The sequence below is a fragment of the Sus scrofa genome, chromosome 18, assembly GCF_054392235.1.
Source record: "Sus scrofa isolate SSC_HxYL_T2T_F1_AM1 chromosome 18, Sscrofa_HxYL_maternal_Yorkshire_Landrace_v2.0, whole genome shotgun sequence".
In the NCBI taxonomy this organism is placed as follows: Eukaryota; Metazoa; Chordata; class Mammalia; order Artiodactyla; family Suidae; genus Sus; species Sus scrofa.
In genome coordinates this window covers 10,537,536-10,555,515 of record NC_139400.1, presented here as the reverse complement: position 1 = coordinate 10,555,515, position 17,980 = coordinate 10,537,536, and the positions used below count along the sequence as shown (strand labels likewise).

Here is a 17,980-nt window from a genome sequence, read left to right as displayed (position 1 = left end):
TGAGGCCAGGGATCGAACCCACAACCCCATGGTTCCTAGTCGGATTCGTTAACCACTGAGCCATGACGGGAACTCCTAAATTCGTAATCCTGATGACCTGACTGTATTCTCGCTTTCTATTAGCTATCAAAAGATATAAAAACACAACAGAGTTTTTTTTTAAGTAGGAAAGACACAAACTTAAGTTCAGGGTGGTCCAGTTGACATTGAATGCTAAACTTTGATTTAGAAGGCTGTTTTATGAGCCGTTCTCTTAATCAGTGATTTTATGTTTTGATTTTAGTGAAAGTTCCTTTTTCTTTTTTTTTTTTTTTTAAGGCAACAAGTCTTTACAGCCTTCACCAAGGAGGTCTTGGCAGCGCCTTTCACGGAGCAGGTGTTCCGCTTTGTCATTCCCGCGTTAGCCGATGCCCAGACCCTCTTCCCTTATGAGCCCTTTCTGAACGCCCTCGTGTCCGCGGAGAGGAGAGGCCCGGAGGCCAGCGCGGGAGCGCCGTGGCTCTTCTACTTTGTCTTAACTGTCGGTGAAAATTATCTGGGTATGAAATACAAGATGCGCTGTATTCACATCAAGGCGGTGTTAGCAGATAAGTCAGGAGAGGGGGTGCGGGGTGGGTGTCGTCGTCCAGGTGGCCTCTGGGGAGGCATTCTTGCAAGGGCACAGTTGCTGAGGGACTGGGACGTGGCCGCGCGCGTCCCTGGGGAAAGGTTCCAGGCACGGTGACAAGGCCTGAAGTGGATGCGTGGTGTAAGTCCACACAGATTGAAAAGAATCGGGGTTAGGGTTAGGGTTCGGGCTGGCAAGTGCAAGGATGTTGTCCCCATTTACGCTAAACTGATGTCCGTGTTGTAGACTTGAGGCTCCTCCTCGGGAGGGTGGGAGTACGCACATCTGTAGATGAATCGGCACCACTGTAGCTGTAAGTCCTGGTCCCTTTCACTCGGCGTGGTCGATGCTTGGTTTACAGGGACCCTCTCTGAGGACGGACTGCTGGTGTATTTGAGAGTCCTCCAGGCCTTCCTTGCCCAGTTACCCGTCTCAGCTGCTGGTACAAGCTGTCAGGACTCAGCCAGTGACTCTGAAGACGAGAGTGAAGAGACAGACAAACAGCCGAGCACGCCGGTAAGCTCCGGCCCGTGTCAGGGCTCGGATTCACTGTGGGCACCCTCAGCTGACGTTGGAAGTCCTTTTAACTTTGTGTCCTTCCTGGTTTGGTTGTTTGTTTGCTTTTTCGGGCCATACCCACAGCATATGGAGGCTCCCGGCTAGGAACCTACGCCTAAGCCTACGCCACAGCCACAGCAACGGCAGATCCCACCCGCGTCTGCGACCTACACCGCAGCTCATCGCAACGCCGGATCCTTAACCTGCTGAGTGAGGACAGGGATCGAACCCATATCCTCATGGATATCAGTCGGGTTTGTTAGTGCTGAGTCACAGTGGGAACTCCCCAAATTCACCCTTTTAAAATGACATACAATGCAGTGATTTTTCAGTATCTTAGCATAACTGTGCAATCATCACCACTATCTAATTTTAGAACATTTTCATCACGTCACAAAGAAACCCTGTATCCATTAGTCTTTCCTCCCCCCAGCCCCTAAAATAAAAAAAGTGCATTTCTTCTTACCCTGTCTTCTGAACACCTTGTAAAATCTTCTGTCAGTTTTCAAGATGATAAATACTATGGTTTCCTTAAAAATTAATTGTAACCGCATTATCCCGTGTTAGCTCCACGTCCCCTTCTCCCATTTCTTACCTAGCGTTGTTTGCTTGGTATTTTCAAGGAGCAAAGAGCTTTAGGTCACATGCGCACACGTTGTCTGTCTTACAGAGGTGATGCTTTGCCACTGACTTTTTCTCTTATTCACACAATTGAGGTGGCTTGAGGAATGGCTGTCCTGAGTTTTAAGTACTTTTTCGTTGGTTACGAAATTTCGCTTGATTAATGCCAAGTCTAGTCCCGTGAGGAACACACTCGTGTGTGGCTCGAGCTGTGCAGGGTGGGGCGGCGTGTGGAGGTTCCCAGGCTCGGGGTCCAGTCGGAGCTGCAGCTGTCGGCCTACACCACAGCCCCAGCAATGCCAGATCCGAGCCACATCTGCGACCTACTCCACAGGTCATGGCAGTGCCGGATCTTTAACCCACTGAGCAAGGCCAGGGATCGAACTCACAACCTCATGGATACTAGTTGGGTTTGTTACCACTGAACTACAACGGGAACTCCCTAGTATGGTTTTTGTTGTTATGAGGCTGCAGCTGTGGTCGACACTACAGCCATGGCAACACTGCGCATGAGCCACACCATGCTGAGAGTAAACATAACTTTCACATGCACTAGAAAACCAAGAAATTGGCGAGACTTGCTTTATTTTGATAGGTGCTTTATTGTGATCTGGAACCAAACCCTCAGCATCTACAAGGTGTATCTGTACACAGTGTGATGTGTTGTTTTATTTTATTATTTTTTAGGGCTGCTGGTGCAGCATATGGAAGCTCCCAGGCCAGAGGTCCAGTCGGAGCTGCAGTTGCAGGCCCACACCACAGCCGCAGCAGTGCCGGATCCGAACCGTGTCTGACCTACGCCACGGCTCGCAGCAATGCCGGATCTTTAACCCACTGAGTGAGGCCAGGGATCGAACCCGCATCCTCATGGCTACCAGTTGGATTCATTTCCGCTGAGCTGCAGTGGGAACTCTGTGGACGCGGTATAGTTTGTATTCGGGTGAAGATATATGTATGTCTCTCTTGTATTTGGTAGATATTATAAATTCCATAAATTACATTCATCCAGGTTATGACAGTCCAGTCAGCAGGGCTCAGTGTCGTGTATAGCCACATTTTTCTATGTGCACGTCTCTGCACACCTGTACGAAGAAGGTATACGTCTTCGGTTCTCATCCCGAGGTAGACTGCGTAGAGCGTTAGCGCGGATGAGATCAGTGAATCAGATCTTCTGGAGAAGTTAGGATGTGAAATAACAAATATTTTCAAAAAATTCTTTCATCTGTTTTTCTTAAACCATAATGTCTCAGATAATGTAAAATGGAAGTTTATCAGATGATGTTACATTTTCACACGTGTGATTAGTGCAGTGCAGTCTAAAAAGTAGGAAATGAACTTTTCCTAACTTGTAAGGACTGAGAATCTTGTCACATCAGGAGGCCAACGGAGCAGTCACCGTTGTGGTGTCACGTGCTGGGCAGAATTGGTACCTGCTGTGGGTAATGACTGTGCGTCTCAGGATTTCACGTGACTGTCACGGATGTCTTTGCAGAGATAGCGACTTGCTCCTTGTGAGGTGGATGCTTTTTATTTTTTTTTTAATTTTTATTTATTTATTTTTTTTGTCTTTTTGCTATTTCTTGGGCCGCTCCCGCGGCCTATGGAGGTTCCCAGGCTAGGGGTCAAATTACGGCTGTAGCCGCCGGCCTACACCAGGGCCACAATAACGCGGGATCTGAGCCATGTCTGCGACCTACACCACAGCTCATAGCAACGCCGGATCCTTAACCCACTGAGCAAGGCCAGGAATCGAACCCGCAACCTCATGGTTCCTAGTTGGATTCGTTTCCACTGCGCCACGACAGGAACTCCGTGGATGCTTTTTAGATGAGGCTTCTTGTCCTCTTTTCACCCAAAGGAAAATTAGAGCCTCTCTGTCTTTGTCGTGCGGAGCCAGATTGTCCTGGCACGTGGCTAACCTCGCCTCCTCTGCCTGCTGTGCTTTAGGAGGGCGGCCGACTCTCCGTCCCGTACATCACCGAGGAGTGCCTGAAAAAGCTGGATACCAAGCAGCAGACCAACACCCTGCTCAACCTGGTCTGGAGGGATTCGGCCAGCGAGGAGGCCTTCACGCTGATGGCGGCCGTCTGCCACACGCTGATGGTGCAGCACCGGGTCATGGTGCCCAAAGCCAGGCGAGTCTCCGCCCGGGCCCTGCTCAGCCGTGCCCCTCACGGGGCCCCGGTCCGCCGGGGCCGTGGAACAGGAGCGTTTGTGGCTTTGCGCTTCTTTGTTTCCAAACCCGGCCCGACGGTCTGGCCCTTTCCCGGCCTGTACCGTGTTCGCAGCCAAAGAGCTCGTTGTCGTCTGTTTCTGGGACGCGGGGAGCTGGGTCCTGGCCACCCCTTTAGAAAGCAGTCCGCCAAGTGCCTGGGTGATGGAACGAATGTCCCACGTATCTTTTTAGGGTTTTTTCGTTGCTCTCTTTCTGCCAGATGGCCCTTGACAGTGTAGTCTGGTTCTTGAAAACCATTTGTTTTTCGTAACCTCGAAGGACAAAAGGAAATGTCACCGTTTCAAGTGTGGCCGAGGAATGTGTCGGTGACCTTCAGGTATTTTCTCCCCCCTCCCGTTTTGGGTGATAGTCGAGCAGCGCCTTGAAAACCACACAGAACAGTGTTGGAGCGCAGTGGGGCCGCACGTGGTGGTCCCACCGGGAAGTCGGTCCTGTCTCAGCACAGGACTGGTGGGACCCTCAGGTGGGAGCCTCAGGGGTCCCCGTCGCTTTTTAGCGACGCTGTCTGGTAACAGGAAAAGAGCTGCTGCTTTCGCTAGGAGCGCATTCTTTGAAATGAACTGTAAGCGGGGACCACGCTGGCCACAAGCCTCGGAAAGTAAATGCTAATGCAGCAGCTAATTGGCGCCTGAGCTCAGGGGTGTTTATGACTGAGGAGGAAGTCAGATGTCCCTGCGGCCCTGAGGTGAGGTGATTAGCTCTCTGTGGGCTGATTGCATCGGAGCAGGATGTGAGTTCTGAGGCTCTGGCGGCTCAGCGGGGCCACTCGCTTTGTTGGGGCACAAAGTCCGTTGCTTTGGGCGGTAGTGACTGAGTTTAATGCATCAGTGCCCTGGTCTAGATTTCCTTGCGAGCCGCTTCCAGAAGGTGTTTCACGGTAAAGGAGCTTTATATGGAGCCTCGCTTTTATGAGCACAGCACCTGTTTCCTCTAAGAAAGTACTCCAGGAATTTTATTTATGGTTTAAATATATTAGGCTTTGAGTACTTAGAATGTCTTTCATAGCTCATGAAAGAGTGAATCGGCTTCTTTTAACTGCTGCAGCTTGGAGCTGCTTGGGCTTTTGTAAGGTGCTTCGAGATGATGAGCCGCTCGCGGGCCCAGGCGCGCGCCCACGCCGGGCCCTCTTCTCTTCAGGGTTGGGGTTGCAGCTTTCGTCTCCCTTGAACGTTGATTGTCAGGAGGCATAGAGGAATTTGGAAGCCCCTTCTGCATTGACATGGAAAGATTTCTAAGCTGTATAGGGGGCAGGGGGGGTCAGCCACACCTCAGCATGTGGAAGTTCCTGGCTTGGGGTCACACCCGTGCCACAGGTGCGGCAACGCCGGATCCTAAAGCCGCTGCACCACAAGGGACCTTCATCCAAGATACAGGCTTAAGGGATAAAAGGAAGCCGTAGAGCAGTGCGAATGAAAATCCCTTTGTGTCTCTAAAGGTGGCAAGAGTAAGACCGTGTTTTGTATCGTCAGCGCTCGTAGGAAATTGGTAGGAGTGATCACTCGTGTGTCTGGTTTTGCTGGTGCTGAGGGAGGAGGAGAGCGTGGGCTTGGCTCATGTGCTTTTAAATGTGGGTTTGAGTTTGGGGTCGTGTGATTTTTTTTTTTTTTTTTTTTTTTTTTGTGGCAACTGCAGCATGCAGATGTTGCCGGACCAGGGAGTGAATCTGGGCCACATTAATTTTACATATTAAGTAATAAATGAACCGCCGGCTCCTCTTATGAGAAAATTTAGAAACCTGTACACATTTTTGAATTTAAAATTCATTTTTCTTTAAGAAAACCTATTCACTCATTTTAAATACAAATGAACATGAACTGGTTTATGGTGAGCGGGGAAAAAATGGCAACCGAGAGAAGGAAACCTAGACGGCGGGGCATTTGAGGAGATGGCTGAGGACAGCCTGCTGCCAAGCGCTCCAGCTGTACCCCGGCCAGCCTAGAATCAGCGGGCAGTGGCCCAGTGTTTAACTGAGCGGAGTTGTGCTGCTGCGGCCTGGCTCTGGCACCCCCGCTGCTGTGCGGAGGCCTCCCCCCAGCTCCCGAGCCCCTCTGATCGTTCTGCTCGGAGCTGGGCAGCCTGTTCCCTGCTCCTCCTCCTGGGCCTGCCCTCTCAGTGCCCTCCGTGGCTGCTGCAGTGTCTCCTGACCCTTCGACTGCTTTCTCCTGTTCAGCTGCCTCCTTCTTTATCCCCGTGGGTGCTTCCATTCAGGCAGCCGCCCTGCTTTCTAGAGCTCCAGGCTCCCACTCGGCCGCTTGACCTCCTGCTCCTTGCGCACTGATGGAGCTCAGCATCGTTCCCCAAAACCTGGGGGAGGTCACGCTGGGGTGGCAGTGCCCTGTGGCTGCTTCCCCTTAATTAGAGTGAAGTACCCACCCACTTCCTCGGTCATCCCAGCCACACTGCAGGTGCTCAGTCATCCCGGGTGGCCGGCAGCTGCCATGTGGACGGCACTGCTCGGACGTTTCCATCACCACAGAAGGTTCTGTTGGACGGCGCGGCCCGAAAATCCAGGCTGGGAGTCCTGCCTTTCTCCGCCGTTCCCCGTCTGCATTCGTCAGCACGATAGGTGACTCCTGCATCCTCTGGGTCATGTGTTGCCACACTGAATTGTCAAAGATACAACCCTCAGTGTTTCATTCTTTTGCTTAGACATCTACCCAGGAACCCTTCCGGTTCAGAAGAAAGTTCACACGCCTTAACTTACTGATGTGTAGCGTGTCCCTTCCTCATCACCGAGTTTTTGTCACTTGTCCCCTCTCTAGCCTGTTTCTAGCCGTAAAAGACGTCCTGCCCCAACCAACCGTGCCGCTTGCACTTCCTTGATCCCACTGGGCTGGTTTTTATGCCCCAGGGCGTTTCATGCCTCTGCTTTTCCCGGGGCTGGTGTCTGCCCAGAACCAGAAGGCGTCTGCCGTTCTTGGCTGTTAGAGTCGTGCGGAGGTGGTCGTCCTTCAGAAGTCTCCTGGGTTGGTGTCCCGAGCTTTCGCTGTAATTACAGCTGCCGGTGAAATTTTCATTTTACGGTGGGTACTTCCTTTTAGACGACTGATTGCAGGAGTTTGGGTTTATACTTAAGGTGGATAGATGAGCATGTTCTTTGGGGCTTGGCTCTTTTGTTGCTTTAGTATCTAAAAACTTTGAAATGGAATTTTTTGTCTTTTTTGGACCGCACCCATGGCATATTGGAGGTTCCCAGGCTAGGGGTCTAGTCGGAGCTACAGCTGCCGGCCTGCACCACAGCCACAGCAACACCAGATCCGAGCCGCATCTGCGACCTACACCACAGCTCATGGCAACACTGGATCCTTAACCCAGTGAGCAAGGCCAGGGATCGAACCTGTGTCCTCATGGATGCTAGTCAGATTTATTTCCACTGGGCCATGCCGGGAACTCCTGAAATGGAGTTTTCGCGGTAGTGTTTTAGGGATCAGAAAGGTTGGTGTTCCAGTTTACCTGTAGTTTTCTTATACGTGCGTCAGATCATAAGCCATCAGAATCATTTTATTGTATCACATGCCTGATTTTTCTACCGAAAACCAGTAAAACAAGCCAGGTTAGCGGTGTGTTGTGTTATTAATCATTGTGATTTAGACAAGTCGTGTGCCCGGGAAGTGATGGTGGATACTCCTTTAGCTCTTGGTTTGTAAATGCATATCTTTAATGATTTGAGATAGAATGACTGTGCAGATGACTTCAGTGCAGGAAAAATACTGAGGATGCACCTGTAGAGAAACAGATTTGGTTTTTTTGCCAATGACTTCATGCTTGCTTTTATTATCAGTGATACTTTTGGTGTAAACAGTAGGCACACACAGCTATTGGTTCTTGTTATAATTTGCATTCTGCTATAAAGGTCAGAAAATGGAGATTTTAACATTTCATTCAACACAATGGCTTTATTACGATCTGTTTTGAGATCATGTAGATTATAAACGGAACTGGCAGTAGTTCCTATTAAGAGACATCAGGTGAATAAAGTAGGCCAGCTTTAATCAAGTTTAGGACTTAATTTGTAGTGAGTTTTGAACCTTCTCAGAAACATTTGAGAATGACAAGTCACAGGAGTACAAGTAAGTAAACTTGGAAAAAGCATCACAGGCTGTTCTGAGGTTTTACAGAAGTTTTCTGTAAGAACTGTAAGGGGAGCGACTATCAGGGCAGGCGTCAAAGGTCCAGAGTGCTGCCTTCTCCCGTTTTAATTGAAACCGCAGTAGATGGGTGAGTAGAGGTTGGAATCTGTTCATCTTCAAATTAATTGTCAGGGGAAAGGGAACTGTGTTTAAACTGATGATGGTTTTAGCGCTGGGCTGTTAGTTTTAACACAGCTGTGTGTCTAAGCTTTTCTTCTTCTTCTTTTTTTTTTTTTTTTTTGTCTTTTTTGGAGCCACTCCCACGGCATATGGAAGTTCCCAGGCTAGGGGTCGAATCCTAGCTGAAACTGCTGGCCTACGTCACAGCCACAGCCCACAACATGGGATCCAAGGTGTCTGAAACCTATAGCACAGCCCATGGCAGCACCGGATCCTTAACCCACTGTGCAAGGCCAAGGATTGAACTTTTGTCTTCATGGATACTAGTTGGGTTGGTTAACTGCTGAGCTACAGCGGGAACTCCTAAAGCTTATCTTCTAATCTCAGTTCCTAGTTTGTGAAGAAAAAATGTTTTGACAGGTGCACTTAAACTGAAATACATCTTAAAATGTTTGTTATCATTAAGGAAATTTGGAGCTTATTTTTAATTTTGCGTTATCTCAGAGGTGCAATTTGTATATGTATTTAATTTTTTTATTGAAGTATAGTTGATTTACAGTGTGTTAATTTCTGCTGCACAACAGGACAGTTCCGTTTTTATGTATTTCTTTTAATATTGCTCTTGGCAGTGAAGTGACCCTTGGAGCAGGAAAGCACGTGGTCTCCCACCTGCGCTCGCTGGGGCAGGAGTGGGCGGTGCTGCGGGCGGCTGGCTTGTCGTATTTCTCCTGCGTGTGACGCCTTTCCGTTCAGAGGACATCTCTGGGAATACCTTGCTGCCGTGACCTTTAGTGCCTGCGGACGAGCTGCTGTGCGCTGTTGTGTTCTCTTTAATACCTTGGCCAGTCTGTGCAGACGCCTACCCCGGATTTATGCCCTTTACTGCTTAACTCAGAGGGTTGTCTCCTCTAAATAAAGCTTCCTGGATGATTTTAAATATATCCCCGATATATGCTAAAAAATACATCACGTCCTTACCTTTTAGCACTAAAGCCGCAAATAACCTTTGTTAAATGTATAAAAAGTTTTATTCATTTGCCTTATGATCGCATCACGATTGATTTAGGAGCTGTGGTTGTCTCAAAGTTAACTTTGGATGTGTGTAGCCATGACAGTGGTGTTTCAGAAATGTGTGTACCCCTGCAGAAAGACGGCCGTTACAGTCTTGGGTGAAGAGTTGGGTTATGAGAGGAGGCGCAGTAGGGGAACCCACTTCTCCGGAGGTCTGTTGGCAGAGTACCTGGAGGCTGCATCCGGGGCATTGACTCTTGTTCCCGGGGGTGGGATGAAAGGTTGCTGTGATCTTTGGCCTTTTGTGTTGTTTAGAAAAAAGAGCAAACACACTTGCTTAAAATACGTACTTCAGATTTTTGAGGTGCTGAATTTTATGTTTAAGATGAATTTAAGTAAAAATCTTTGTAAAATGATACTTGATAGTACCTTATTTTAAAAAGAGCTTAATTTCTTAAGTTTCTTAGGAGAAATAAAGCAAGGACATACTACCTTCTAGAATTTCTATGTTGAGAGTTCATGTTTTTTATAGTTTTTTTGTTGTTCTTACTCTCTTTTCCATAGTTTATTTAATTGATCTCCTATGATTTATTGCATTACCATTTTTGAGTATTCTAGTAACTTTAAATTTCTCAGCCTCATGCATTAGTGTGTTGTTGTTATCGTGTGGGTTTACGTGTGACCAGCAGAACTCACTTTTATAGAATCATCATCCTTTTCGGCTGGAAAAAGACCTTAGAGCTGATGTAGCACAGTCCCCTCTTTTTCCGATAGAAACAGGCTGCTTTTGGCCTGTGTGACATTTGAGGAGCGGTTGGGCTAAACGACCAAATGGATTTTTTCCTAACCCAGGAGTCACAATCCTGGGTAAATGTCACGTATTTTATGCTTTCACTGTTTTTAAATGATCATGCTCTTAATGCCATTTGGATATCTCAGAAGCACCACAGTGAAATAAGATTGAATTTTTAAAAACCGAAACTCCATAATCCCTGCTATATACTCCGAAAATCCTAATCCTGGAGCACGTATCTGATACTTTGATTGAATGCGGGAACGCAAACAGTTAAATTTGAGATGTTTCTATTGAAAAGTGACTTATTTATCTAAACCCTGTTCCTTTCTCTTCCACTGTGGGCATTAAATTTATATGCCCCTTGCAGAGTTCAATCTATTAGAACATTATGCGCAGGAGAATATTCGCAGAAACGACGGTAATGAACTGTATTGTGGAGACACACGGGGCGATGCTTTCACTTAGATCACCCATCACCCTTACTGGGAGGGGTCTGAGAGACCCCGGTGGCAGCCCTGACCTTGAGGAGGCAGAGGTGCTGGCCCTCAGGCGCCTTGGGGGCTGCGACTCGGGCTCCAGCAAACCTGACAACCTGGAGGTAGGACGCAGCCTCACAGGTCTCCCACTGCGGAAATCCGCTGATTCACAAAATGCGTGCAAGACCAGATGGTGTAATCAGTCCCGGCCCCTCGGGGGCTGGATCTCGTCGCACTGCCCAGGGCGGGCTTAGGCCTAAAGCCGTGGACACAGCGACGTCCAGCAAAGCTCCTAGTTGTAGGAAGCAGGCTCTTTGTGGTGGTAACACAGATACTTTCAGATTGGAGTTTGAAAGCTTTTTCAGTTCGGCGCATCTTCAGTTCAGAGCTTTTTTCTTTTGGGAATACGTTGAATGAATATTTGCTAACTCTTATTTTACCCCATTCCTTTTTAGGCTGCTCTACAGTTTAGCCTTCAATGCCAGGTTTCTGAGGCATCTTTGGTTTCTCATATCTTCTATGACAACACGGATGATCACAGGGTATGTTGTTACACAGACTTGTAAATTGAACTTAAGGACACGGAAAGTGGCAGTCTAATCAAAAGCACTGTATACAGGTATTTTTAAGTAATACTTCTATTTAGCTTATGTCGCATAAGAACAAAAATTCTAGATAGTTTTAATTTTACAAAATGAAAAAATTGTCATTTTAAAGTTTGTTGTGTGTATATATTAAGAGTATGGGTTTATATGAGAGTCATTTTGTTTTAAAAATCCTAGTCCTCTTTGGAAAACCAGAAACTTGACATTTCTTTGCTCCATGTGCTTCTCAGTTTTCTGTGCTTTTGATGGTGAAACTATAGATTTGAAGCAAATGTGAAACCATTATGAACGTTAAAACATAAAAATATTATAGAAGTTGGTTTTTAAAACCATTTTGTTGAAATAAGTTGGTTTTTTATTTTGAGTCATGATGGAACTTGAAGGCTAGAATCTCTGATACACCTCATTTCACTGAATGTGTCATTTGTAGAGAATTTAACATGCAAAAATCTTTCATGGTGAACGGGCTTTTTAGCCCAAGCTGGACCCCTCTGTCGGAGACCCGAGCTCACCCTTCTGTCCGTGGAAGGAAGCGTGTGCCTCCGTCCCTCGGGGACCAGCCTCCGAAGTGCTGTTGCACGTGTGCTGTCCGTGCCCTGAGTGGACACCGGCACCACGTTGCCCGCGGGCCGTGCGCCAGCCTGTCCCCGAAGGAGGGCACCTTTCAGTCTGAGGGCGAGCATCTGGAAGGAAGACTGTTTCCTTTAAAAAAAAAAAAAAAAAAAAAAGCCTTTATTCTTTTGTGACCAAGAAATCAAGAGGCTTACTGGTGGTGAGTTTGGGGCATCCGCAGTTTAAATAGGGCCCCATCTCCAGGCTTTCTTGGTCCGTGACCCGCTGTGTGAGTTGGGTGCTCTGGACCTGGAGCCTGTGGGTGTGGTGTGTGGAGAGAAAGGCGGTGCCCTGGGGGACAGGAGTGCCCGTAACCGCAATGGCTGAGTGTCCTCGGCACTCCTGGGAGTTACCTTCCTGACTTTTTCATCTGGTTTTTTGTTTTTGTTTTTTTTTTTTTGGTCTTTTTGCCTTTTCTAGGGCCGCACCTGTGGCATATGGAGGTTCCCAGGCTAGGGGTCGAATCGGAGCTGTAGCCACCGGCCTACGCCAGAGCCACAGCAACATGGGATCCGAGCCACATCTGCGACCTACACCATAGCTCACGGCAACACCGGAACCTTAACCCACTGAGCAAGGGCAGGGATCAAACGTGCAACCTCATGGTTCCTAGTCGGATTCGTTAACCACTGCGCCACGACGGGAACTCCTTTTTCATCTGATTTTAATGCATCTTAAGTAACTGAAGGGAATTTGGGGGTTTAGTTTTTTCGTTTTTGGAGGCATTCGCCATGTGGACGTTCCCAGGCCGGGGAGTTTGAATCCCAGCTGCAGCTGTGACCTGCACCACGGCTGCGGTTATGCCCGACCCATAGTTCCACAGTGGGAACTCCCTGAAGGGAGGGGGTTTTTTGTATTTTATTTTATTTTTAAAAATTTTTTATTCGGATTGATTTGTACTGTGCTGTCAATTTCTGTTGTACAGCAGAGTGACCTAGTCGTACGTGTGTGTGCGTTGTCTTTCTCTCGTTGTCCTCCGTCATGTTCCATCACAAGTGACAGCTACACACTTGCCTGTGCTCTGTGGCAGGGCCTCACTGCCCGTCCACTCCAGACGCCAGCGTCTGCATCTACCAACCCCAGACGCCCAGTCCATCCCCCCTCTCCCGGCAAACACAGGCCTGTCCTGTGTGTCCATGGTGTTTGCGGTTTTGTAGCTAGAGCATTGGTGCCCTGTCTTAGGCTCCACTATGTGTGATGATTCTCTCTGACTTGGGAAGGGAGTTTTTCACGACAGCACTGCAGCCGACGAAACTCCTAAAGGCTAAATGGTTTATTTGTCTAACCACCAGTAGCAGAAGTACAGACATGAGAGAAACCCGGAATAACTTAACATCTAGAAAGTTTTCTTCATGTCCTTTACTTTTCAAGTTAAAATGTGAGGTTTGTCTGTGTGCGCTTGTGTGTTTCAGCCTCTTACGACGGTGCCAGCCTTGGTGTTGCTGAATGACAGGTTCCTTTAGGGCAAAAGGATACTGGGGGGATCACTGGGACGGGAAGTTACCATTGGCCTACACGTGTCTCAGCTCAGCGGCCACAGTCCTGTCCCAGCTGCCTGCCGGACTGCTTATTCGTTTATGGCCTTTGTCTCCTGGTGAAGAAGTGGGTCGTGCTGTGTGAAGAGAGAGTATCGAGTCTACTGAAGTATTAGTAATACATTGGTAACAGTAGACAGCCTTTTAAAAACTCATTTTTTTTGCTTTTCTTTTTTTTTTTTTGCTTTTTAGGGCCACGCCTGCACCATATGGAGGTTCCCAGGCTAGGGGTCAAATTAGAGCTACAGCCGCCGGCCTACACCACAGCCACAGCCGCACAGGATCCGAGCCGCTTCTGCAACCTACACCACAGCTCACGGCAACGCCGGATCCTTAACCCACGGAGCAAGGCCAGGGATGGAACCCACATCCTCATGGATACTAGTCACTTAGCTACAGTGGAAACTGCCCTAAAAACTCATTTCTTAAAAGAGCATTTGAGAATGCATTGCTTTTTACTTATTTTATTAAAATAAAGCTCCTCAAGAACTTACAGTGTATTAACACATTCCTAATGTGTATATCTCATCACACGTATTATCAGATAAACTTAGGATGAGATGCCTGGTTTTTCTGTAAATGGCATTAGGTTTAACTTGAAAATCTTTTCACAGCAGGACTTGTAGAGCAGGGGCGCATCAGAGGAGCACGTTGGAGTGTAGACTTCCTTGTCTGATCCCTGAGCCTTGGGTTGGGAGCCTGGGTTAGAAGCTGGGGTGTGTGACCTCACAGGCTCCTCGGTGATGGGGGCGAGGGGATGGCAAAGGAACAGGAGCGCTGGTCTCTCTTTTCTCTTAGGCGTCTCTGTGCAGCCCGACCTGAGGGGCTCTTGCCCAGTCTCAGGCTCGCACAGTGAGCTGGCCTGGCTCCTTACTGCCTTCAACTCAGCAGGGACTGTGTAGATTATACATCAGCTCCAGTGTGGTCCCTGGTGGTAAGGGGCGCTCAGGGCGGTCCTTACAGCTTTTCAAGGCAGGAGTGCATCCCCAGAGCCCCTCGAGAGGAAGAGAAGTCTTTGACTCGGGGCAGGAGATGTGCTGCCAGGCTGGGCTGGGAGGCTGAGGCTGGGCTGGGGGCCCCTGAGGCTCCACCTCCATCCAGCCCCTCTCCTTGTGCAGGGGGCTGTCTTTTCCTCCCACGCCAGTAAATGACGGGCGTCTTACTTGCACAGAAGTCTTTGAGGTTGTCCTGTTGTCAGGGGAGCATTTGAGTGGGTGTTTACAGCAGGGTGAGTGGTCAGTGGAGAAAGAGGAGGTGCGTTCCGTCTGCGTCCTGGCTGATGAGACCCAGGCACACGCTGACCCTTCTCGCCCAGCGCTCTCCCGTCCTTGAAGTGACAGAGCCTAAGTCCTTTGGCCTACCTTCCCGGGGTCAAAGGGAGCAGCGGGCTCCTGTTGAATTATCGCCCTAACCTCGTTGTAGGGACCCAGAGTTGTGTGAGAAGTGTGCACCCTGGCATGCAGGTGCGTGACGGGCGGGGGAAGGTGTCCAGTGTGGGGGCTGCTGACAGGGCGCACAGTGGTTAACTCGACCTGGACGTGTTCCCCCAAGTACTGTGTATCCGCTCCGTTGCTCTTGCCCTCTGCCGCTGATGGCTAGGGAGCTGCAAGATACAAACCACTGCTTTTACTAACAGCAGCAAAATATTTAAAAACCTGACATTTCATCTCTTCTTCACGTCGTGGAACTTGTGGTGGGGGCGCTTGGCAGAGGAGGGGCCCCCATCCCCACATCCCCCCCGCAGCTTTTGCTGTCATCCTTGCCTTGTCTGGAGAGGGCCGGGGAGCTGCATCCCCCCCGTGTGCGCCCTCTGTTCCTTTTGGGCCACCGTCTCCTTCACTCAGCCCTTCAGCGCTTTGCTCCACGAGCACACAGGACGGTGGCCAGAGTGGGGACGGTGCAGGCTGCCCTTCCCGGCCCTGGCGGTGGCGGCGGTGGCAGGGCTGTCCCCTGACCTGTGCCCCGGGGAAGCCCTGAAGCTCCGGATAGTGCAGCCAGGCTTCCCTGGTGCCACGGGAGAAAGGCATCTTTGCCAGGCCCCCTCCTGCCGCGCTCTCCTGTGGCTTCTGGCGGTGGTCAGCAGCCCGCCGGGACTCCGGTCACGGGGCACCTCCTGGATGACTGTCCTGAGGGGGAGGCCTCTGAGCTCTAGATGGTTCGAGGGAAAGCAGAGAGTGTCCTGCCCCCAGGGTCTGCCCCCCTGCAGAGGTGGCAGCTGGCCAGCTGCTGGGAAGAGCAGGCCGGGTGGGGACGGGCCCTGGCTCACAGCCCAGGCAGGGGCGGCAGGGGGACGCTGCTGGGGGCAGGCGGGGGGCACCTCGCAGGCCGGGAAGTAGACTGAGGCCCAGAGCCCCACGGGAAGGCTGTCTGCCTGGGGGTCCTGGGCGGGTTCAGTGTTCAGCTGCCTCGACTGTGGTGACTGTTCCTAAGTGTCCGTAGCTGGATATGCTTTTCCTGAGACACGAAGCCTCAGCCTCTGTTTAACCTGTGAGTGAGTGGGAAAGGGTTTTCCACGTGGTGGCGAGGTGCGCGTGTGAGAGTCCTTGCGACGGGCCCCAGCTGCTCCTCTCGCGAGCCTGGCCCGGCTCCTCGTGTGGCTGAGCTCATGCCGTCGAGAGAGTGGGGCGGGCGGCTTGCTTCTTCGGGGTGTTTGTTACCCGCGTCGTCAGGGTGACTCCGAGCCGTGCGAGTCCTCCTGTCGTCGTCGCTCCCAGGCTGTGTCTGAGGTCACGTCTCCATTTGTCCCCAGACCGAACCCCTTTTCTCTCCTTTGCCCAATTCCAGGTCTGTGGTGCCATTGCTTCAGGTGATGTCCAGGGGCTCTCCCATGTCTTTCGAAGATTCCAGCCGAATCATCCCCCTCTTCTACCTCTTTAGCTCCTTGTTCAGCCACTCCCTCATCTCCATACACGATAACGAATTCTTCGGTGATCCCATAGAAGGTAAGAACTCGCAGGGGTCCGGTTGTTGGGGCCTCACGGCCTGTCCATTTCACCAGTGACAGACAAGTTGGAAGCCTTTTAGGTCTTCTGTGGGTGTCGAGAAGGGAAAAGAAACCAAATGTGATAGGCAGTTGGATTGTGTTTTTCAGTTGCCGGTCAGAGACCGTCATCAATGATGCCCTTTACTTTGGAGGAGCTGGTGATGCTTTCTCGGTGCCTCCGAGACGCCTGCTTAGGGATCATCAAGTTGGCTTATCCGGAAACAAAACCGGAAGTTCGGGAAGAGTACGTCACAGCCTTTCAGAGCGTTGGAGTTACGACGAATTCTGAAATGCAGCAGTGTATACAGATGGAACAGAAACGATGGATTCAGTTGTTTAAGGTACAGACTCTCTGAATTCCTTGGTTCACTCGACTCATTTTAGAAGAAAAAGGAAAAGCCATTGTTGTTTTTACTGTCGCCTCCGCAGGAGCCTTGTCTGCCCGTTGGTACTTGTGTCTTTTGCAAGTTCCCCCGAGTATGTTGCGTCACAAGGCGACACAGAAACAAAAGTTTTTTCATGTTTTCGTTTTTATTTTTCACGGAGAGATGGCCTGTGGATTTTATTTTTTAATCTTTGAAGAAATTGATTAGCAGAGGTAGCATGAGGTCATTAATTTAATGCCCGTTGGACATAAATTATTTTAAAGTATCTTCATCTTTAACCACACAGAAGGAGAAGTTATGAGTTCCCGTGGCTGGAATGTTGGCAGGAAACCACCGCCACTGAGGCCATAACTATTGGGGTAGAAAAAAAGAGAAAGGGTGCTTGACTTCCCATGAAATTTCTGCAGCAAACACATCCAGTCAGCTAAAATCGCTCATTAAAGGAGGGAGAGCAGAAGAAATGCATTTTCCAAATTGAATGCTGGATTTACAGTCCGTTTAGCACGAGCGACCGAGCGACCTCTCGCACGCTAATGTTCGGCGGAGTCATCAGCTGTCCCTGCCGGTCTTTTATCACTGCTTTTGTCAAGCTATCTATTTAATTGAAAGAAGTTAATTGAATGAAAATGATCAACTAAGCTTGTATTAATATTGCTAATGGAACTTTCTTCTTGGCCATGTTTGGAGAAAGATGTCAAGCTAGACTTTAGGAAAGGCCCATTAATGCTTGCACTTAACCCGATGGGCTAATTAAGGACTGCTTATTCCTCCTCCGAGCCCGGGGGAGCCTCCGCCCCGCGCATTCGGCCTGATTTTACAGCGCATTTCACTTCTGAGCACAAGCATTAGTAGCCCTGAGAGTAACGGATAATGTTGTGGTGGCCCCGAATGCCGTAGTAATGCATCCCTGAATTCATAATTTGTGCAGCTCAGTGTGATATGTGTTTGCACAATTTATTTTAATTACCTATCTCCCTATTTCTGAGTAAACTTTTAAGGTCACATGTGGAGCCCTTACTGTATCCTGGCCGAAAGACTGACCCTTTGGCAACTTTTCTAAGTTAAAAATAAGCTGTGTAGCCCATTGGCAACTTGGAATTACACAGAATTCTGTGACCTTTTCCTGGTGTGGGTATTCATGGTAGCGTATGTGTTTTCCTTTCGTGTGTTTAATTAAACTCCAGGATCTCTGTTAATAGAACTTTCCATTAGGTGCGGTAGCAGGTTTGTGTACAGTATCGAGAGTCATTTCATGGTTTTATGGCACTGACGGGGAATGTCATCTTATCTTTAGGACCCAGAAA

At 49.3% G+C, this 17,980-nt stretch overlaps 1 protein-coding gene across 11 annotated transcripts in view; it reads left to right on the top strand.

Annotated features, from left to right (window-relative positions):
• Positions 1 to 17,980, top strand: part of UBE3C (ubiquitin protein ligase E3C) — a 112,230-nt gene that overhangs the window by 38,408 nt on the left and 55,842 nt on the right. For 8 of the 11 annotated variants that reach the window (XM_085005033.1, XM_021079032.2, XM_085005031.1 and 5 more), the window contains 6 exons: positions 319 to 539; positions 969 to 1,123; positions 3,734 to 3,921; positions 11,011 to 11,097; positions 16,092 to 16,249; positions 16,399 to 16,631. In XM_085005033.1, coding sequence (XP_084861159.1) covers positions 319 to 539; positions 969 to 1,123; positions 3,734 to 3,921; positions 11,011 to 11,097; positions 16,092 to 16,249; positions 16,399 to 16,631 — 1,042 coding nt within the window. The remainder of the gene's footprint in view (positions 1 to 318; positions 540 to 968; positions 1,124 to 3,733; positions 3,922 to 11,010; positions 11,098 to 16,091; positions 16,250 to 16,398; positions 16,632 to 17,980) is intronic. The other 3 variants (XM_021079034.2, XM_085005034.1, XM_085005035.1) reach the window with 1 other exon arrangement.